This window comes from Peromyscus maniculatus, chromosome 3 (genome assembly GCF_049852395.1).
Source record: "Peromyscus maniculatus bairdii isolate BWxNUB_F1_BW_parent chromosome 3, HU_Pman_BW_mat_3.1, whole genome shotgun sequence".
In the NCBI taxonomy this organism is placed as follows: Eukaryota; Metazoa; Chordata; class Mammalia; order Rodentia; family Cricetidae; genus Peromyscus; species Peromyscus maniculatus.
Genome location: NC_134854.1, coordinates 110818615 through 110841751, shown reverse-complemented (window position 1 = coordinate 110841751; position 23137 = coordinate 110818615). Strand labels below are relative to the sequence as shown.

General features: G+C 46.9%; 1 protein-coding gene and 2 long non-coding RNA genes across 3 annotated transcripts in view; 2 read left to right on the top strand and 1 right to left on the bottom strand.

The window, feature by feature from the left end:
• Positions 1-10816, top strand: part of LOC121828205 (uncharacterized) — a 35465-nt gene extending 24649 nt beyond the window's left edge. The window contains exon 7 of the long non-coding RNA XR_013049987.1: positions 10723-10816. This is a non-coding gene — a long non-coding RNA (uncharacterized LOC121828205). The remainder of the gene's footprint in view (positions 1-10722) is intronic.
• Ruvbl1 (RuvB like AAA ATPase 1) overlaps positions 1-16641 on the bottom strand; it is a 38845-nt gene extending 22204 nt beyond the window's left edge. The window contains exons 1-3 of the mRNA XM_042274492.2: positions 16392-16641; positions 14252-14338; positions 6765-6897 (exon numbers count right to left, since the gene is read on the bottom strand). Of these exons, the coding sequence (XP_042130426.1) occupies positions 6765-6897; positions 14252-14338; positions 16392-16532 (361 nt within the window). The 5' untranslated portion in view covers positions 16533-16641. The remainder of the gene's footprint in view (positions 1-6764; positions 6898-14251; positions 14339-16391) is intronic.
• Positions 16600-17120, top strand: LOC121828209 (uncharacterized). Its single transcript, XR_013049988.1, has 2 exons — positions 16600-16718; positions 16903-17120. It is a non-coding gene; the product is annotated as an uncharacterized LOC121828209 (long non-coding RNA).
• Positions 17121-23137: the final 6017 nt, after the last annotated feature.

The following is a 23137-nucleotide window of genomic DNA, read 5'->3' as shown; positions in this document are numbered from 1 at the left end:
AGCAGCAGCTCCAACCCAAGCAAGCATTCTTAACTGAGCCATTTCTCTAGCACTTGTGATTATTTTTTAAGTTCTTGTTTTTGAAAGACATATGAAAATGTTTTGAAATATATGTAGATTAAAATTTTATGAATAAAAAGCTAGACAGGCAAGATGGTCCACCAGGGAAAGGAACTTGCCACCAAGCCTCACAACCTGAGTTGTATCCCTGGAACTCAAATATTGAAAAGAAAGGATCATCATACTTCTGATGAGTACACATGTGCCATGGTGTGTGCATATGTAAACATACTTCTAAGCACTCAGGAGTGTGTTCATGTGCACACGCATGCAAACACAAACACACACACACACACACACACACATATACAAATATAAAAAAAAAATTAACAGATCTGCAATTTGCTTCAAAATAATCTTGAAGGGGACCGATGAAGCCTTATGCCAATCCAATTGTGAGCTGAAGCTGGTGACGGGAGAACTTGATGACTTTTGTATTTTCCATGGTAAAGTTAAAGAGAAAAAAACCATCACTAATCCCCAAACTCCATCCAGAATACTAACATTAGAATGGCATGTGATAACAAGAATTCAGTTCTGGGGCTGGAGAGATGGCTCAGAGGTTAAGAGCACTGACTGCTCTTCCAAGAGGTCCTGAGTTCAATTCCCAGCAACCACATGGTGGCTCACAACCATCCGTAATCAGACCTGGTGCCCTCTTCTGGCCTTCAGTCATACATGCTGTATACATAATAAATAAATAAATCTTTAAAAAAAAAAAAAAAGAATTCAGTTCTGAAAAGCTCTTTTAAGGTCTGCATTCTGCTGGTGGGAATATAAACAGCATGGTGTGATCTGCTACAGTCTCTCATCCTTAGCATGAATGGGGACAGGCACAACTAAGTGGCACAGGTAACAATGGTCATAGCAGCATCACTTACTCCTGCCAGTCTCTTCAACAGTGGAAGTGAAATGAAGTCATGGTATGCTCCACAAGGGAAACCACCCAGCAGCGGGAGGCTCAGAGTTACTTGCAGCAGTGTGGATGACTCTTACACAGAGAACACTGGGAAAGGCACCATCAGCACACAAGGAAATAAATGTGAAGTTCAAAAGCAGGCGTGACCACTACAATGTGAGAAATCAAGACCATCCCTAATGTCCTCATGTGGAAAGGGACAGTAACAAGAGAACACAAAGGACACTGTGGGCTTCTGGCAGCATCACTGTTTTTATAATGGCTGGTCTTAAGAGTTTTGAGAACATGGATGTTTTGTGCATTTTTTGCACATTTGCTCAAAATGACGAAGTCAATTTAAAAGGTAGAGTATAAGTGAGTACGGCTGTGAGGCCTGGTGAGGGAGAGCACAAACACTGGAGAGGACATGGCTCGGCTCCTCTGCTGGCTCTGTGCTCATGGATCTCACCTCCAGACCCATTTAAGGGGCACTGCCATCCCTCAGCCCATCTGTACCCCAAAACCATCTGCTCCAAACGTCAGGGGCTGGGGCCATCATCAGTAGTTTAAGCTCTACAGAGGATCCTAAAGTTAAGCTCAGCAGAGCCCTAATGCAGAGAGTAAACAATGCCCACTCTTTTCACAAGAGTGGGCATGATGACTGCTCCTGATCGCAGAATGCCAATCCCTACCACTCAGCTACCTGCTCTGATATGGAAATGTCCCAATGCCACACTGGCAAGGTGTGAAGTGCTCTCTATCACCTCCCCATCTCAAATGCAGCCATTACCTTATGGGCTCAGTGCCAGCTTTCCCCAGAAACCTAATCAGGACAGACACTCTAACAGTCCAGCTGAGAAGAGCTTTGCTCTCCCACCATCCACCTGATAGCCTGCAAATGGAAGCTTTGGAAGAGCCCCAAGCAGGGGGTACACTGCCGCTTTAGTTACAAAATTCTCAGCTCCTGGGTATTGAGAACAGAAAACTTTGAACAAAATGCATCAGAAGATTGTGACAACCCAGGAACTGTCCTTCTGAGTGAGCTAACAGCAAATCTCACACATCCCCTGAGAGCAGCTGCCTTGACTGCATCCCAAAATTCCTGCTGGAGGGCAGAGGCTGCCCACCGCTCACTGGCGCCTCTATTTGTTAGCCGCCGCTCTGTGCTGACAAGCTGGCAGGGTGTGGGTGACGGACAATGAGACCTGCTGTTCGTGAGGAGAAAGGCTGAGTGGTGCTATCTCTGGCAGAAATGACATAAATGACGGGTTTCATCTGCTGGCTCAGGTTTCTGAACTCCTGACAGGGACCTTCATCACATCAAGGAAATAGCACAGACTCCTGGCTTTTCATTTCTGGTCAGCTTATGGTTTCCTCCCCACCCCCGCTGCCAACCTCACCAGCATTCAAAGGCACAGGGCAGGGAGACGAACAGGCAGGCCTCCTTTCTGAAGAGAGTGGATGCCTTGCCCTTTTATTCTGGTGGAGGATGGAGAAAGTTCTCTTCACCTAGCTCCCATCAACAGATGGGCAACCCCCTCATCAGAAACTGCAAACCACAGCCAGTGCTAAGATAACTCATCTGCATTTTTCATGGTTTAAAGCAGTGAAGTTATACCTGAGGCTCGGGTTTTTTTCAAATGTTGCCAATGTCAGTAAAACATTTTAAAACAAATTTTTAAAATTTATTCATATAAATTTAAAGCAGATGTAATAACTTGCTATTTAAATCATTAATCAGTTAAAGGAAACCATAGGCAACTGGGTATGGGAAAGGCCAGCAATACCAGCACTAGAAAAGCTGAGGCAGGAGGATTGAGGCCAAGGCAAGGAAGGCTACAAAGAGAGGCCCTATCTCAAAAGTCAAACTTTTGAGAAAAAGGAAGAAAGAAGAAAGAAAGGAAGAGGAGGAGGAGGAGAAGGCGGGAGAAGCAGTAGCAGTAAGACACAGAAAAGGAAACAATGGGCGTAAGCTTTATAGACTACAGTGTCTGCAGCCATAGCTGCCTGCCAGGCCTGGGCAAGGAAGGACCCCTTGAGCCCAGCAATTGAGGCAAAATGGCAACACAGTGAGAGAGAGCCCATCTCAAAAATTAAAGGGAGGCAGGGAGGAAGGGCACAAAGAAGACAAGGAAAATGGACAAACAAATAAGAACAAAAGCTAGTTCTCAGGAAGATTTCCAGCTCTGGGGAGCCCATGAGCCACATCTGCTGCTGTTCCAGACCACCATGGAAGTGCAAGGAATACACTACACCCCAAAACCATGGGCTGAAACAACAAACACGCACACCAAGACAAAGCATATCAGCACAGCACACAGTGCACAGCACACATCAGCGCACAGCACACATCAGCACACAGCACACATCAGCACACAGCGCACAGCACAGAGCACACAGCACACATCAATCAGCACACAGCATACAGCACACAGCACACAGCGCACAGCACACATCAGCACACAGCACACAGCACACATCAGCACACAGCGCATAGCACACAGCACACATCAGCACACAGCGCACAGCACACATCAGCACACAGCACACATCAGCACACAGCACACATCAGCACACAGCGCCCAGCACACATCAGCGCCCAGCACACATCAGCGCCCAGCACACATCAGCACACAGTACACATCAGCACACAGCACACAGCACGGCTCCACCTGGACAAAGAGCAAAGCCAAGCTCCTCGTTCCAGGATGCAAGAAGTAGACCAGGTTATGCCCATCAAAGATACAGACTCAGTTGCCATTCACCAAGGCTTCACCTAGCAGGGAGCAGACGGGAGACCAGGAGGTACTGGGACATGCAGGCGCTGGCTGTGCTCTACATGTGGGCTGAGGGACAACTGGATGAGCTTCATTTCTCACAACCCACTCGGGTTTTCACTAGGCTGCTTAAAGAAGGCAGAGGCATATTTCCAGGAACACGTGTTTTGTAGGTTTTTGAAAGGCTCATTTTATTTATATGGCTATATGTCTGTGTGTGTATATACTCACATAGTGCAGGTGTCCAAAGCCACAAGAGGGCATTGGATGCCCCAGAATTGGAGTGACAGGTGAATATGGGTGAGTGTTAGGAACCAAACTCAGGTCTTCCACAGAACAGTAAGTACTCCTAACACTGAACCCTCTCCAGCCCCTACTCTGTGGTTTTTTAAACTGTAAACCACTGTCTCTGACTTAAAATGGGAGTCACCCAGGGGCTGAGATATGGCTGAGTGAGTTCCATCCTAGCACCCCTTAAAAGACCTAAAAATGAACCATCTCATAGTCTGGTGCACACAGCAAGCACAGGGACACAGTAAGATGAGGCAGCATCACATGCTTTCAGCTTTGATCTTCCTCAAGGTCACCTGCTTCTCTCATGCACTAGGGAACATCAGGAAGCATCCACGACATGCCAGGTCTGGGGCCACAAAGACTCACACCTCTCTGTGTATGCCCAGCAGACTCTGAACACTCCCATGCTCCTCTCCATACTTCTCATCATCTCAAACACAAGCACAGAACTTGGAGTCATCACCTGCCCCTATCTCTGTCCCCACAACGGAGCCTTTCACAAGCCCTAAGAACTGTCCCAAAGACTTCTCTGAATCTAGTCACCCACCCCTCCTGCACCACCTCCTGCTCAGACCCCAGTGGGTCTCCCTCTGCCATGCCCCAGTGAAGGGGAACTGCGGATGGAGCTGGACTAGAACCCACAAGCACCTTACCCTTAACTGCTTTGATTGCACTCAGGGTAGTCCCGATCCTGGCCTGTGGAAGAGCAGCAGACTATCTCAACCTCCGCTTTTCTACCTACCTCTAGTGATCCAATGCATTTCCTTAATATTTCTCTCATTAAAAAAAAAAAAACAACAACAAGATAAAAACTTAAAAATAGATTACGGGAGGGGGGGGGTGTTGCTGGTGAGAAGGCTCAGTAGGTAAAGGGGATTTCTGTGCTAGCAGCAACCTAAGTCAATCCTAGGAAGCCATTAAAAGGTAAGGAGAAAACCAAACTCTGACCGTCACTCACATCCCACAGCAAGTGTGCCTACACATACATCATGTACCCCTCCAATAATAATATTAAATACATTTTTTAAAAAGGAAAACATACTTTTAGCTGGGCAGTGGTGGCACATGCCTTCTCAGCATTCAGGAGGCAGAGGCAGGCGGATCTCTTGAATTTGAGGCCAGCCTATCTACAGAGTGAGTTTCAGGACAGCCAAAGCTACACAGACAAACCCTGTTTCAATCAACAAACAAACAAAAAGTACTTTTCTGGGAGCTAAGGAGGTGACTCAGTGGGACAGAGTACTTGCTCTACAAGCATGAAGACCAGAGTCTGGACTCCAGCACCAATGTGGCTGGGCATGGTGGCACAAGCACCTGAAATAACAGCACAGATGGGAAGTGGGAGTAAAGACATAAAGAGCCCTAAGATCTACCAGACACCAGCCTAGCTCCAGATTCAGTGAAGCTGTCTGAAAAAAACAGGGCAGATCAACAGAGCAGGACACAGCGTCCTCTGCTGGCCTCTACACACACACTTGCATACGACTCAGAGAGTTTGGCAACCTGGAACCGGTGCCTCTTTCCACATCCCACTCTCAGCTGGAGTGAGATACAGATGCTTCACAGTCACCTGAGCAGCTCTCAGAAGCCTGCTTTTGAACAGCAAAACCTGAAAATCAATCTAAATGTCCACCTTCACATATGGGCTACCCACACAGTTAAAGGAGTCCGTGTTTCCATAGCAATTTGCAGAAATGAAACTGAGGACATACCTAGCACTAGACCAACAGAAACCAGGCTTAAAGGTCATCTAGAAGTCCTAGGTATGGGCTTTACCTCAGGAGGGGTCCTTCTCTCCCACAGGCAGTCCTGGCCTTGGCTACAGAAGGCAGGCTGACCTGAGCTCCAGCTAGCTTTGCTACTTACTAGTCAGGCCCTGGTCCACTAACTTTCTGTTCCTCCAAATGCCAACTGCAGACAGAAGTTTGGTTAGGGAATGAACAACCTGGCACAAAACAAACTCTATGGTGGCAGTATAGGCCTACGAGGCTGGCATCACAAGTCTCAAAGTTTGGCCAGTCCCTGGTGTCCTCGCTTTGTCAAACCACAACTCCTTTGGCCTGCCACTGAGGGCCAGACGCTACAGCAGCTCCGCACTCAATGAGTGGCGTGAGTCAAAACCTGTTCAATGGACAGTCACTCTGGAAAGCAAGACATGGGCACTAACTAAGGAAACCTAGCTGGCGCTCTCTCTCCTCCCCACCCCTGTGTGTGTGTGTGTGTGTGTGTGTGTGTGTGTGTGTGTGTGTGTGTGTGTTTAAAAGATCTCTTTAGCCAGTGTGGTGTTACATCCTAGCACTTGGAGGCAGAGGCACACAGATCTCTGTGAGTTTGGGGTCAGCCTGGTATACATATACAACCAAGACTACATAGTGAGATCTTGTCTCAAAAAATCTGTATAGCCACAACATTTCCTGAAGAGATTGGTGCTGAGATCAAATCTGGAGCTTTGCATGAGCAAACACATACTCTAAGCTATATTCTGATCCTGACGTACATCTATTTTTACCATGTGAAGAACCCAAGTGCCATAACTGGGGTCCACAATTGCTCCGGCTGCTGAAGCACTTTGTCAGAACACTAGGGTTTTGTCATTGACTTGCAACCGTGATTGATGGCAATGGGCCAAAGGAGAAACAGCTACAAACCCTGACACATGGCATCTTTACAACCAAGAAGCTCTAGGCCCGGGAGGTGAAAGCCGCTTTCCCATGCTCCCCACACTCCCCACTCACCAATGGCCCTTCGGAAGTTCTCCATCAGCACTTCTGTCTTCTTAATCTCAGTTGAGTACACTTCACTACCCACCATCGGGCAGAAAGGGACTTTACTGCCCAGCTCCTGAGCAATAGCCAGAGCCAAGGCTGTCTGTAGAGGACAAGAACGGGAAGACACTTGCTTAGTGTTAGAAATGGTCATTCAGAGACACGGGTTATTCACACAGCATCTGCTCACCTTCTGTCCTCAGCAGGCCTGCTTCTGTGTCAGAGGGTCTCTGCACACTCTGCAGATCATACACCCAGCCTTGAGCACCATCACACTTGGCAGGTCTCCCCCAGAAAAGCCTGACTGCAAGTGTTTCACACGACCCTCACATCTAAGCCGATGCTACTGTCTTCCCCACGCTACCGCAGAAAGACTGAGGACTAAACACACAGCCCAGATGCCACAGCCTAGAAACAGGCACATCTGAACGGCAGCGTCATCGTCTCAGAACAGCTTCTCACCAGAAACAGCACCACCTCCTGACTCTCGCCTCCCAGCCTCAAACAGCATCTGGCCTGTCTGCCCAGGCTACTGCAAGGCCCGAGACCACTTTCTGTTTGTACACATACCACAAACACCAACCTACAGGCCAGGAGAAATCAGCACTGAAGGAAGGTGTCACTTAATGTCCACTGTATGTTAAGTGGCCCACAAGAGATGAAACATTAGACAGAGTTTTCTGACATGAGTTAGTCCTAACAAGTCACATTAGTATGCTCTGTGAAATACAAATGGCTGCTGGTAACCCAGCTACAGGGGGCAGAGGCTAAGCAAGGCCAGACATAGTAGATATCTGGGCAAATATCAGGATGAAAGACAAATGTCTGAGAATGACTGAGAGCAGGAGATGCCGTGGCCTTTAAAGCTGGCGACCTGAACAGAGAGAATATATGACCTGCCACAGGTACCTCTTACTCCTTTCAATCCCTTTCAGTGATGGTTTCAAGATAGTAGAATCTGGCAGCAAATTAGCATACAGTAAAGTGGAGAAAGAAGTAGCCTGGGAGACAGAAACTGGACTGTAGTGCTAACTGCCGCCACTCAGAGTAACCTTAACACTGAGCAAATCTAGCAGCCTCATCAGTCAAATGAAAGGTACAAGCACTAGGTTAGATCACAGGTAGCAAACATGTTGCCCACAAACTGGTTCTATGTGGTTCTCATCACCCTGAACAGCAGCTGCCTCCCTACTCAGCCCCAAAGCATCTGGGAACACAGCTGCCTCACCTCGGCCCAAGCACACGCCTGAGTCTGTGAGCCCAGAGCAGACAACAGTAACACTGATATTCTAGGAACAAGGGGAAGATGTCCGGACTGTGACAGGGTACAAAGAGAGGAATGCACTCTTGACATGGGACACCTGGTGGGGGGCCATTTTCCAAGTAGTTCCACAGACCTCAATTCTCCACCCTGGGCTTCGTGCCCTCAGGCAATTCACTGGCTCCCTCACCTCCTCTGGCCTACTTCCGAAGTGGCCATCTGCACACTTGATTGGACAAGGTAAATGCATGAGAGGAGTGCTCTGCACTTTCCAGTTGCCTCTGGGTGAAGGGTCCTGGAAGGGAAGCACAGAACGTGCCGGCCTAGCCCTCCTATCTACCACTGGAAATATCTCACTGACCTTCCACAGGAAGCTATCAACTTCACGTTCTAGTTTGTATTTGCCTGTTTGGGTTTGGGGTTTTGACTGTTGTTGGGTTTTGTTTTTTGGGGTTTTGTTTGTTTGTTTGTTTGACAGGAAGAATATGGTAGCAAATGACCATATAGCTGGCCTAACACTCACTACATAGCTCAGGCTGGCCTGGTACTCTTGCCTCACCTGCCTGAGTGCTGGGATTGCAGGCATGCATGGAGGTCTTGGTTTGTATTTTACAGATTAAGACTCAAGGCCAAATGTAATACACCATATAAACAAACTGAAAGAAAAAAAACCACATGATCATCTCATTAGATGCTCAAAAGCCTTCGACAAAATCCAACACCCCTTCATGATAAAGGTCTTAGAAAGATCAGGAATACAAGGAACATTCCAAAACCTAATAAAGGCAATTTACAGCAATCCAACAGCCAACATCAAATTAAATGGAGAGAAATTCAAGCGATTCCACTAAATTCAGGAACAAGACAAGGCTGTCCATTCTCCCCATACTTATTCAATATAGTACTTGAAGTTCTAGCTAGAGCAATAAGACAACAAAAGGAGATCAAAGGGATACAAACAGGAAAGGAAGAAGTCAAACTTTCACTATTTGCAGATGATACGATAGTGTACATAAGTGACCCCAAAAATTCTACCAGGAAACTCCTACAGCTGATAAACTCCTTCAGTCAAGTGGCAGGATACAAGATCAACGTAAAAAAGTCAGTAGCCCTCCTATACACAAATGATGAAAGAGCTGAGAAAGAAGTCAGAGAAACATCACCCTTTACAACAGCCACAAATATCAAACACCTCGGGGAAGACTCAAGGCCGGCCAGCCAGCACAGCCGGGTCACAGCAGTGCCCATGGCCGTCTTCCCGTGTGTGCACGCCATGCCACTGACACCTGGCCCACAGAGGCGCTGCTGCGGAAAGAACGCTCAGCAGCTTTACTTCAGTCTCATCCGAACGCTCCTTTCCTAAATCCCAGCTCTAGTCTCACTGCCAACGGCGGCGTGAGGTCTTCTTAATGGGGCTGCACCAGTACAGTAAGATGCCCCTGCCTCTCCACACAGCAAGGCAGCCTCACCTTCAGGCACTACAGATCTCTCCTCAGACAGCACATGCCTTCAAACTCATCACATCAGCAAACTTGCAAAGTGAGGCAAGGCCTGAGTTCTTCACATTTCCTGGGAGGAAACTGGCCAAGTCTCACACAGGAATGAAGGACTCGCATGCTAGCAGCATGGTGCCAGCTCCGCAAAAAACCCAGGGGTCCACAAAGCACTTAGACCTGCAAGAGCATGGACAACTTCTGCCATGCAGCTCTGCAGAGTCTGTAGCTCCTAACAACACACAGCATTAGAAGAGAAACCCCTGAATAGAAACAGGTCCATAGAAAGGCAGAAAAGATGAGCCACCAGGGCTTCTACCTGGGTACAAGGCATGAACCTTGGTCCTATCCTACCTGCAAGTGGGGAAAAGTCGCCTGGCACACTCACACACAACTGCACTGCTCTGTGATAATCCAGAAACATACAGTTCAGGGCCCCTCACGAACCTCTCAGCAAGCACAGTCTGAGGGGAAGGAGGAAACTTCCTAGACTTGCCAAACCCAACTCCACAAGCAAAATGAATTTAGAATAAAATTAAAAAGAGAGAAAGAGAGGGCTGGAGAGATGGCTCAGAGGGTAAGAGTACTGGCTGTTCCAGAGGTCCTGAGTTCAATTCCCAGCAACCACATGGTGGCTCACAACCATCTATAATGAGATCTGGTGCCCTCTTCTGGCATGCAGGTAGAACACTGTATGCATAATTAATAAAAGTTGAGGGGTGGGGGAAATTTTCCTAAAGAAGGCACAGAGCCACATTCTCCCCCTGCACCCCTCCTCAGATAGGCACCATAGGACAGCCACGAACTGTCTTCAACAAAGCAACTGCTCTGGATGCTTCAAAACTGGCAAGTTGGGTGTTGGGCTGGCAAGATGGCTCAGGAGATACAGGCACTGCTGACGAGTTTCACAAGCTGAGGTGGATCCCTGGAGTCCCCAGGATAGAAGAAGAAAACCAACTCCCACAAGTTATCCCCTGACCTCCACATGCACACCATGGTAGGCACGAACTACCCTCCTCAAATTAAGTAAATGTGATTTTTTAAATGTCAGTATCATTAAGAGAAAACAAAGCAAAATGGTGGGGACAGTAACTCTTCTAAATGAAAAGGTAAAGAGACACAGGGTTACTGCCTGGGTGTGGCCTCTGACTGCGTTCTGACTTTCTCTTTCCAGTGCTGCTGAGGATGAAGCCCAGGTCCTTTGGTGAGTGTGCACCACTGAAACATACAGAGCGGGTAGTCTGAATTTATAATAAAAGTGAGAAACTGAAGAACCCTCTTTTCCACATACATGTCATCTTGTATGTGCATACATGTGTGTACATATGTGTGTGTGGGGGTGCAGGTGCACATGTGTGTAAAGGCCAGAGGTTGATCCTGAATATCATCCTCAAATACTTGATACCTTTTTTTTTTTAATGTGTACACATGTGTATCTGAGTGTAAGCTACATGTATTTACACATCCACAGAGGCCAGATGAGGGCATCCATCCCCTGGAGTTACAGTAAGGTGCCTAGTATGAGTGCTGGGAACCAAACTCAGGTTCTCTGAGAGGTCAGCAACTGTCTCCACCAATGAGTCTTCTCTCCAGGCCTCCACCTTAAACTCTGAGACAGGTCTCTCACTGGTTCAGCCAGACGGCCTCGGTCCTCTTGTCCCACCCCTCAGCACTGGAATCAGGCAAGCACTGCCACTCAGACCCTCATGCTTGTGTGGCAAGCGTGTCACCGACTGAGCCATCCCCCAGCGGCTTACTAGTCGTTTTCATTTCCTTTTCGTTGAAAAAGCAAACCAGAACAAAACAAAAAATCAACTGTATTATCTCTGAAAACATACTCCTACTGAGCACTGAGGCGCATGCCTGAAATCCCAGCTACTTGAAAGGCTGAGGAAAGAACAGAAAATCGAGCCAGCCTGGGCTATACAAGGAGTTTCTAAGCATGCAGGGCCAGTCAGTGAGGCTTTCTCAACAGGGCTCAGTGGCAGAGCACTTGCTATGAAGCACCAAGTCCTGGGCTGACCCCAGCAGCACAGAAGCAAAGCACAAGAGTGAGGTAATGCGTTAACTGACATGGGCGCCCCACACCTTCCTCAAAAGGCTGTGCTCCTCACACTGAGACCATCCTCTCCCTGCTCCTGATCCTTTTCAGTTAATTATTTGTAATTTATAAAAACTGCAAGAAACTCTAACACAAACTACACATTAGCTAATGCTGCAGGAGGAGTCAAGTTAAGAGGTAAGAGGAGGATATACAGCAGGGCCCTATTTTCAAATAGAGATAAAGAAATAGCAAATGTCAATAGAGTCACCTCTCCAGGTGGAGGCCCAGACAAGCACTCCATACTACTCTTCCAGCCCTTCTCCATGCACTTGTCAACGTCAGCCCCACTGACGTTGCAGACAGGACAGTCCCTTATTCTGAGGACTGTTACATTCCCTGGAAGATCTTCAGCTCAAGTTGTGACCAAAATTAATTATTAAATAATTTCAGAGGTTACCAAATGTCTTCAGGTTGAAAATTCATATTCCAACATTAACTCCACCTAACTAGATCCCAGAAAGAGAACAAAGAACATGAGCAAATGAAAGAGCTGAAAAGATGGAGGCTGAGGACATTCCAGAACAGACCAGAGACATAAAGATCAGCTATAATGATAAACATTTCTAAAAATGTTTAAGAAGCACAATTCACCCAGCCTGGTCTACAGAGCGAGCGAGTTCCAGAACAGCCAGGGCTACACACAGAGAAATCCTGTCTGGAAAAACCAAAAAATAAATAAAAAAAAATAAAAAGAAGCACAATTCACGTCAAGATGGAGAAACAAAAATCTACCTTGTGATGTGCATAATGAAGCAATAAAGCCAAAGCCCCTCCAAAGCACCCAGAAGGCAAACCAGAAACCCTCATGTCAGACTGCTAAACAGAACGCCTAGAGACACAACACTGAAGAGAACAGCTGAGCACCGTGCCCAGCATGAGCATCTCTCAACTCAAGGCCAAGGCCAGGCCTGGCAGTTCATGCCTGTAATCCAGCACTCGGAGGACGACAGGAGAAGTGCCAGCCACAACCGCAGAGACATGCACTTGAACTTCAAGTTTGAGGCCAGCGGGGAGTCTTCTCCACTAACAAACCTACAGAAGGGACTTCCAGCCAGTGTACCTTAGGAAAACAACTGGACGGAGAGGGAAGGGGCATGCCATAAGACAATGTGGTGAGCAGATGGCACACGCCGTGAACCAGCTGATGCTGCCTGTGTAGAGGCTGGTGAGCTCACACTGTGGCGGTTTCCACCTGTTTACCAACACAGCTTCCTCTCCAGTGTAACATCCATCTAGGACACACTCCCGAAGGGTGTAGGGGGGCATGCCTTTAATCCCAGCACTCACAAAGCAGGAGGTAGACCTCTGTGTTCAGGGCCAGCCTGGTCTATACACTGAGCTCTAGGACAGCCAGGGCTACGCAGTGAGACCCAGTCTCAAAACAAACACACCATCTATTCAACAGTTATGACTTCAAAGTAAAAATTAGTTATTCCCTCACTACTGACTTAAGAACTGGCGGGTGAGGTGCGGAAAGGTGTGTGACGTTGCGGAATATTTGTTTACACTGTATAAAGATGTGTCACTGTAAGTGGTTTAATGAAGAGCTGAATGGCCAATAGCTAGGCAGGAGAGCGAGGAGGGATTTCCCGGGAAAGAGAGGAAGAGGAATCTAGGCACTCGACTTATGAGGAGACACTAGAACATGGAAAGGAAAAAGGAGGTGCAAGATGGAAGAGAGGTTACACCACGTGATAGAACATAGAAACGGGTTGATTTAAGCTGTAAGAGCTAGTTAGGACAAGCCTAAGCTAAAGGCCAAACTTTCATAATTAACAATAAGTCTCTGTGTTGTTATTTGTGAGCTGGTAGCCAACAACAACAACAACAACAACAAACCTGACTACAGAAGGAAGAGGCTGTTTTAACACCCACAAGCCCAGGTGCCTCCTCTTTGTGGCTGCTGTGAAAAAAGGCTGAGGTTCAGACTAGGAACTCTGGTAACTTCCAAGTATCTTACCAGTCAGGCTTGGTGAAGTTCACCTATAATCCTGGCACTTCAGGTAAAGGCAGGAGGATCAGCAGTTCAAGGCCGGCCTGGGCTACATAGTGAGTTTGAGGTCAGGGTGGGCTACGTGAGACCCTGTTTCAAGGTCAGCAAGATGGCTCAAAGGGTAAAAGCATTTGCCCTGAGAGCCTGACAGCCAGAGTTTGATTCCCAGACCCCACAACAGAGGACAGAACAACTCCTGAAAGATGTCCTCTGACCTCTACACACGTCCTATGTAACGTATGCACACACAATGGGTAGAGTGAGCACCTTCAAAATAGATGTCACTCTGGAGATTTTTATGACACTCAGATCAACAGAAAAGTATTTCTTAACAAGGCAAAGGAGACTTGAAAGAGACAAAAGGAACATTCGAGAGACAATGTGACCCTCTGAGGATTTCACTCTCTGCTGGAGGTAGGCCAGGGTAATTTTAATTTTAAAACACAGATTTTATATGCTAAGTTGTGTTACTGCACATTGGTTTTTAAAACATTCATATAACCAGTCTAGCTAGACAGAGACTAGTTAAGACATGAATTCAATTGGGCTTAAACATCAATACCATTCTCTTGGGTAGCTTAAAAAAGAGGGAAAATGAATGATTACCTTGCCAGTTCCAGGAGGCCCTGCCAACAAGACAGCTCTTCCAGCCATTTTCTTGCTTTTGATTAATTCTACTATGACGCCACATGCCTGCACACAATGGAAAGAAACAATCAGTCAATATTAAAATGCCGCCTGGTGGAAACAATTCAGTGCTCAGTCCACAGCTCACATACTCTTTCAACACTGAGTGTCAGCAGCTGCCACAACACTGCTGTGGAGTGCAGTGGAGCAGTGGAGCAGTGGAGCAGTGGAGCAGTGGAGCAGTGGAGGCAGCCGAGCCACGTGCTCCAGCTATGGAGAGAAAAGGGCGATGAGAATGCGTGGCTCTGGGGAGCTGAGGGTCTTTCTCCTAACACTGTAACATTTGAAGCCCTGGGCAGAAATCTACGTTACAGGTAAAAACTGAAAACTCAGAGTATCCACAGCAGAAGCTTGTCATGACTACAGGACAGCACGCTGTAGAGGCTAGAGTATGGCGAAGAGAATGGGAAATGGAGGTTGAAGCAGCAGGGATCAGCACAGACCTGGAACTTAAAGTGCAAAGGCAGCAGGGATGTGAATTCCAGGCCAGTTTGGCTACAGCAACACTATCTAAACAAAAAAGGCATGCTATGAATCCATCCAATAAAAGAACCGGAAAGGGTGGTGAGATGGATTGGGGGTGGGTGGGTGTAAAAAGCACTTGTAGTGCAAGCCTGAAGAGTTGAGTTCAATCCCTGGATCCATCCCACCGTGGAAGGAGAGAACCTCTGGCCTTCACCAGAGCACTGCAGCAGTCATATGACCACACCGCACCCACAAGTTAACAAATGAAACGTAAAGAAATACCATCTAACATTAAAAGACTAGGAAGGGACTTTAGAAGATCACCTAGTCTTACTTTTCAAATGAAGATACTGAGTACCAGGGAAACTGCCGGTGTGTTCGATCATACAAGAATCCGGTACAGAGGCAGGTCTAGGGTAGACGGTGAAGTCACATACACTCTAGTTTATATGCTGGCTCTTTCACATGCCAGCTGAGTGCCCTTAGACTTATTTATTTGAATGCAAGTGTTCAAAATAACTTTTTGGGCACACAAGAAAGGGCTTAGGGGTAAAGTGTGCTGACATCTGCAGTTTGCTTTGAAATGTGACAAAGCATCACTGTAGGATGGTAACTGTAGAATTTAGGCACACTATTTTTTACTGTGCAAACATTTCAGCTTTTTGTCTGCCTAGAAAGCATCAAACCAAAGTGAGGGTTATTAGACAGAAATGAAATAAACAACGAGCTCAAATCATCTGATAAACTAAGCATTCAACTACCATGACCTGCTTTTAAGAAAAGGTGCAAGTGAGCCAGGTGGTGGTGGTGCGAGCCTTTAATCCCAGCACTGGGGAGGCAGAGGCTGGCGGATCCCTGTGAGTTCAAGGCCAGCCTGGTCTACAGAACAAGCTCCAAAGCTATAGAGAGAAACCCTGTCTCAAAAAAAAAAAAAAAAAAGTGCACGTGAATTAGGGTCAAATGCTTCCCTTCTGGAGAGATGGCACTCCAAGAGGAACCCAGAGTCTCCCCTGCCACCTTCTGTTTGCAAGAGGCTGAGAAAGCATCCTTCACCAAATTTAAAGATCAAGTTTTTGTAGCTACTGAGCCTCTGTAGAAACCAGAGTGGAGAGGGCTGAGGAAATGGGAAGAATAGTGATTTGGGGTGAAGAAGCGGGGGTGGGGGGTGAACACCAGCTTTATTACTGCTGAACTGACAGGTGGGAAGGTGGCCTGCCTTCTCCCACCTCCGATTTCTGCGTGTGAAAAACAGAAAAGATCAAAACACCTGGCATGACTGCCAAAGATTTTAGGTAGACTGAACTGGAATTAATAAGTAATGCTTAGATGGGGAATAGGCCAGACTGCTCTTCCCCATCACTCTACTTCCCAGGTCAGCTCCCAGGCCCAAAGAAACTGCATCAACTCTGAAAACTTAGTCAATTCTATACCTAACCCCACAGCCTTCCACTGTGTTTCCGGTGAGACCTAACTTGCGTGCCCTGACCTGCAAAAAATGCAATCTCTGCTTGCTAATGTGATCCCCGCTTCTCCTACTGATCTTGGGAGATCAGGCTCCGGCTACACACGCCCCGCGCACAGGCCCCACGCCCACCTCTCTCGCGTTCTCCTGGCCCACGAGCCCTGAAGCCGCCTGCTTGGCCAGGCCGCTCTCGTCCAGCCCCAGCCCCTTCACGTGGCTGTGGGAGGCGATGCGCTGCGTCTTCGTGGTGCTCTTCACTTCCTCAATCTTCATTTTGACCAGCGTCTGGAGACACAACTGGCGTGAAGAGGTAGGAACTACGGCAAGCCCGGTGCCCGGGTTACCACGCGGCCGTTACTAGGCCGCTCTCTGGGACACGCCCTTATTAGCGCGCCATTGGTAGGAGAGAGAAGGCCTCGGTTTCTATTGGCTACAAGTTACGCCCGTCGCTGGCTGCGGGTGAGTTCCGCCCACCAACTTCCGTTTGTGTCACAGGTTGGATTCCCCCAGGGCAGGCATTTCCTCCCCTGGCTATCTTCGATGGGGAACCGCTAAATACTTTAAAGCACTTTTAATGTCAGTGGCAGTTTTTTGTTTGCTTGTATTTATAAAAGCCTCTTTTAATGTTTATTTTTTTCTTTAGACTAAAATGTCTGTGCCAGGGTGACTCGCTGACAATTCCCGGGCGTCTGGCTGCCCTGAGAGAACTTGAAGCAAAGCCGCTGCCCAAACTTCCCCCAAGCCAACCGGAGTAGACACCCCAAGGATGCCCCGAGGAAGCTGATCAACCATCCACTTTCAGTTTTTCCAGAATAAAATAGATCCAGAAAGCACTATTCCAGCCAGGGCTTTTTCAAACAATTTATGCCATTATTTTGGTCATCACATACCTAATGAACTTTTTTTTTTTTTTTTTTTTTTTTTAAAGATGGTTTTAATGTTGCCTTGGTTGGCCTAGAGCTCAGAGACACACCTGCCTCTGCCTCCTGAGTGCTAGGATTAAAGGTGTTGCCACCATGCTCTTATCAGTCATTTTCACCAGACTGGAGTGGGTACAGTTCTCCAGGTAGTCCAGGAAAAAAAAAAAGAAAAAGAAAAAGAAAAAAAAAAGCCTATGATTGGTGAAAAGATGGTCCTTCATTTGAATTAGCAACCGTTATTGGTGCAAATACGGTAGTTCGGTTTCATGAACCACTGTGCCATAGCGTACATTTAATCTTTCATTTGCATGAAGGGCTGTCCTAAGGGCAGCAAACACTCTTGTTTCCCCTCCTCTACAGCATTCTGGCTATCGAAGCAGGTGTCCCTCACTTTTCAAGTTGCATAGGAGACGCCTTCCTGTGCTGCAATGTGCAATATATTGCAAAAATAGACCCACTATAAGACTTCTCTTGCCGGGGTGGTGGTGGTGGTGCACACCTTTAATCCCAGCACTTGGGAGGCAGAGGCCGGCGGATCTCTGTGAGTTTGAGGCCAACCTGGTCTACAGAGCGAGATCCAGGACAGGCTCCAAATCCAAAAAGCTACCCAGAGAACCCCTGTCTTGAATCAAACAAACAAGACTTCTCTTGAGTGGTCTTTCCACCTCTGTTAATAGTATTGTGGGCTGAGCTGGTAATATGAAGAAGATGAGACAAGGGGCTGTGGTGGTGAAGACGGTGATGAAAAGGCAGCTGGAGAGTTCCAGAATAACGGAGCAGAAATGACAAGTGACAGGCATCAGAGAAACCAAAGGCAGAAGTTGCTAGGCAAGTTCTTGGGAGCTCCAAGTCTTTTTTATTATTTTATGTGTGGGAGTGTTCTCTCTGCATGTGTGAATGTACATCACACACATTCAGTGCCTGAGGAGGTCAGAAGAAGGCGTCAAATCCCATGGAACTGAAGGTACAGATGGTTGTGAGCCACCATATGAGTGCTGGGAATTGAACTCAGGTCCTCTGGAAGAGCAGCCTTTGGTGCTCTTCACTGCTGACCCATCTCTCCAGCCCAGGGAGCTTCAAGTCTTAAGGGTCAAACTTTATAACATCAGACACTGTAGGAGTTGAGGGTCCCAGCACTTGACCATTCAGAAGCTATAATACTAGCAGACATTGCTTGCTGCTAGAAGCTGTGTAGAACAATAGTTGCTATGTACAGAGGCCATGGATAGTTAAAGCCAAGAGCAATAAGCTGCCAACCTGAGCACCTGAAGCTCTTAACCTGAAGTTAAGAGTTACTTGGGAAGAGGGAAACTCAATCGAGAAGTTGCCTTGTAGTGATATATTGTGCAGTCCAATAAAACTTATCTGGGGATCAGAGGACAGAGTCAGCCACTAGATTAGACACAGAGGGCAGACAGTGATGGCACCTGAAGCTACAAGCCTCTGGCTTCTAAAGCCTGGAACAACACGGCCCTGGCTCTCAGAGCTGAAGCTGCAACCTCTGGCTTGGCCAGTCCAGCCCCTGGGCCATGGCACTCAAGAGTTCGGGACTGCCAGCACAGAAGAACTTCTCACCTCCCCAGGATTTCTATCTGAGCAGAGTAGAAGAACGACTCAGTCATCTTACTGGTTATGTCAGGGTCACTTCCCAGCACCAGAAAACAAAAAAAAACTGTAGGCTAAAGAAATTCATCGAGCGGCCCAAGAACACACAACAAATAAGCAGCCCTGGAACTCCGAGGGAAGACTTAAAGCTTGAAATCCTGTGTCATATTTAGCCCATCCCACAGCTCAGGTGAGACAATAAGCCAGAGAATATGTCCTCTCAGCTTCCATAGTGATCTTGTTTATCTTCATAATTGTACTTCCATCCATTCAACAAGTAATTGTTCGCACCTGTATAAATAGACACTATTGTGCACTCAGATACAGGCAGGAAATGGCCTTGATGAGCCTACAATGAGTTGGAAAACATGCAACAAATGTGCGGGGACAAATTCCCTAGTCTAGTGGCATGCCAACCCAAGGTAGGCACCTGGAGTAGCCTGCAGAGCCCAGAAAGGTGTCGGTAAGGTGATGGTGCCTGGGTGAAATCCTGACTGACAGCTGTAACTCCCTCAGAAGTAAATGATACAGCAGCATCTTACAGATGAGTAAACTGAGGAAGGTAAGCCTTGACCAGAGTGTATGGATAGGGAGGCCAGAGAGATGAGCACTGGCTACTCTTGCAGAGTACCCAGGTTCAGTTCCCAACGCTCATAGCTGCCTGTAATTCCAGCTCCAGGGATCCAACACTGTCCTGGATAGTTCATTGTCAACTTGACACAAGTTAAGAGTTACTTGGGAAGAGGGAACCTCAATTGAGAAGTTGCCTTGTAGTGATATATTGTGCACTCCAATAAAACTTATCTGGGGATCAGAGGACAGAGTCAGCCACTAGATTAGACACAGAGGCCAGACAGTGATGGCACACACCCTTAATCCTAACACTCGGGAGGCAGAGACCCGTCTGGATCTCTGTGAGTTCAAGGCCACACTGGGAACAGAGCCAGATGTGGTGGCACACACCTTTAATCCCAACACTTGAGATCTCATGCCTTTGCTAACAAGTATTTGGGAAGCACACACGTCTTTAATCCCAGCACTAGGAAGGAAGGAAGATGGCAGGGCACAGAAAGGTATATAAGGTGTGAGTAAACAGGAAGTCTTGCTCTTTAGACTGAGGATTTTGTAGAAGTAAGAACTACTTGCTGGCTTGTTCTGCTTCTCTGATCTTTCAGCTTTCACCCCAATATCTGGCTCTGGGTTTTCTATTAATAAGACCTTTTAAGATTCGTGTTACATTGCCTCTGTAAGACTTGCCTGTAAGTAAGTCTGTAGTGCATTTTCTTAATTGATGGTTGACATGGGAGGGCCCAGCCTATTGTGCTACCCCTTTGGCAAGTGATCCTGGAATATGTATGAAAGCAGGCCAGGCAAGCCTTCAAGAGCAAGCCAGTAAGCAGCTTCCTCTATGGCCTCTGCTTCAGTTCCTGCCTCCAAGGTTTTTTCCTGCTTGAGTTCCTGCTCTGACTTCCTTCAATGATGGACTGTGATGTGAAACTATAAGCTGAAATAAGTCTTTTCTCCCCAAGTTGCTTTTATCATAGTGGTTTTTTTTTTTTATCACAATAGAAACCCTAACTAGGACAAACACCCTCTTTTGAGCTCTTTGAGCTTTTCAGGTGCCAGAAAAAAATGTGGTACATATGTATACATGTTGGCAAAATACTCATACACATACAATTAAATAAATCTAAAAGAAAAAATTAATTGCATGTGTATCTGTGTTTGTCTGAATGTGCACTAAGTGTGTGCAGGTACCCTAGATGCCAGAAGAGGGCACTGGAACCTCTGGACTGGTGTGGGCAGTGTTAACTAAACCTACAGCTTCTACAAGAACTGCAAATGCTCTTAGCCACTGAACTATATCTCCAGCCCAGGTCTTGGTAAATTTTCAAATAATGAAATCAGGCATAAAATTTCCCTGATGACAATGGACTGAAACTTGAAATAAAAAATTGAATAAATGGAAAATTCACTAAGATGTAGAAATATTAAGACATTTTTTCTTTTTTCTTTGCATTTTGAGATGGGGATTTCTGCTAGCCTTGAATTCCCTTTGCAGCAGAGGCTTTTCCTCACACCCCTGGTCTTTGCACCTTGCTTCCCAAGTGCTGGAATCACAGATGTGCACCACCATACCGGCAACAATGTATTCCTAGACAATTAACATGGCAAAGAGCAGATCACAGGGGATTAAGAAAGCACCCCAAAGCTAGGCACAGGGGTGTGCACCTAAGATCCCAGCGCTTGGGAAGTGGAAACAGGAAGACCCCAAATTCAAGGCCAGACTGTGCTGCACAGCAGGAAGAAGAAGATGATGAATTCTGACTTCTGTTACAGTATGAATGGACCTTGAAGCCTGCTAAGTAAGACAAGCTGAGGAATGGAGGGTTGGCTCAGTGGCAAAGTACTTGCCTAGCATGCATGAGGCCTTGAGTTCAATCCTCAAGTACTGCAAAAAACACCACACACACACACACACACACACACACACACACACACACACACACCCCCCTCATAAAACAAGAGGCAAATCACTACCACCATGTATTGACAGTGGATTTTTTCTAGTTTTGGTTTTTATTTTTAGTTGTTTGTTTGTGTGTGTGCCACGTGAATGCGGGTGCTTGTGGAAGCCAGAGGAAGAGTTGAACCCACTAGGGCTGGATGATGTAGTGGGCTCAGCTCCACCAGAAGAGCAGCAGTAGGCACTCTTAACAGCTGAGCTGTCTCTCCCATCTGACAATGGATTTTTAAATATGCACAAAAGCACAGTCAACAAATGAGAGGATTAAGATGTTAGACTGTGTTAAATTAAAGACTGTGCATCGAAGAGCAATATGAAATCACTGAAATGACAATGGGCTGGCTGAAGTGGGGAGATGGCTAGGCAGTTAAGAGCACTTGCTGCTCTTGCAGAGGACTCAGGTTCAATTCTCAGTATCCGCATAGTGGTTCACAGCTGTCTTTAACTATAGTTCCAGGGGAACCCCACACTCTCTTCTGGTTTCCTCAGGCACTATGCACACTTGGGGTACACAGACACACATGTAGGCAAAACTTTACTCATACACATAAAACAACAATCTTTAAAACATGTGAAGGACTTGGTATTTCTCCAAAAAGACACATAATCAGCAGGAGGAGAGGCTCCACACGTTATCACTGGCTCAGGGAAACTCAGAACCACAGTGAGACACTTCCCCACACTCAGATGGCTAGAATTAACAAAAGGGAAAATAACAATTGTGCAAAGATGTGGAGAGATTGAAACCCTCGTTTGACACAGCTGGGAATGTATACTAGAGCTGTGAAAATCAGTTTTTCCAAAAGTTAAAAATAGATGGACAGAAATCTAGGAAGTCGGCTTCTACTTTTAATGTATTTTTATTGCATTGGTTGAACGTGCGTGCATGGTCATCAGAGGATGACTTTTGGGAGTCAGGCCTCTGCTTCCACCATGTGGGCTCCAGGGATTAAACTCAGGTTGTCAGGCATGGTGGCTGGTGCCTTTACCCAGTGCAGTCTTGCCAGCCCAGTTTTTGTGGGTTTTTTTTGTTTGTTTGTTTTTGTTGTTGTTGTTGTTGTTGTTTTGTATTGTTTGTTTGAGTCAGTCTCATACCGTAGCCCAGGCTGGTCTGGAACTTCACTGTGTAGTCTTAACTGGCTTCCAGCTTTAGTCACTTGAGAGCTGGGATTGCAGGGGGGTGTCAACCAGACCCAGCTTTTCAGGCTCCCTGGCCCCTTGTATTTTTGTTTGTTTGTTTGTTTGTTTCTCTTTGGAGACAGTCTCACTATGCAGCCCTGGCTGACCTGGAACACACAGAGATCTGTCAGCCTCTGCCTCTGGAATTCTGGGATTAAAGGTCTGAGCTATCACACTCAGGCTATCATCATATTTGATGAGGCTGCTTGTATCCTAGTATATCCTTACCGAGGAACAGTGGAGCATGATAATGGGTTGTATCCGAGTCCAGGCTGGGCCATGGAGCTAGAGCTAAAGCCTGGCTTCCCAGAGACCTTGAAGAAAGGAGGAAAGGAGCCTCCTAGGCCAGCCAAGGACTGGATGCTGTTCCTTACAGACTGAGTGGGCTCGGGAACACTGTCCTATCTATTCCACAGGAAGATATAATGGGAGCTAGTGGAACGGTCTGAACTGGTGTGGACCAGCTTTTGCCATAGCATTTGATCTCTTGTCCTGGGACTCAAGGTGGTACTAGCAGATTATGTCCAGGACTTGGCATATCAGCTAGCTAACCTGGGGCTTGGGTGATTACCTCCCCTGGGGTTAGTATGGGACACACTGAGGCAAACACATGGTTAATACAATCAAGGCAGCAGAGACCCTCAGAG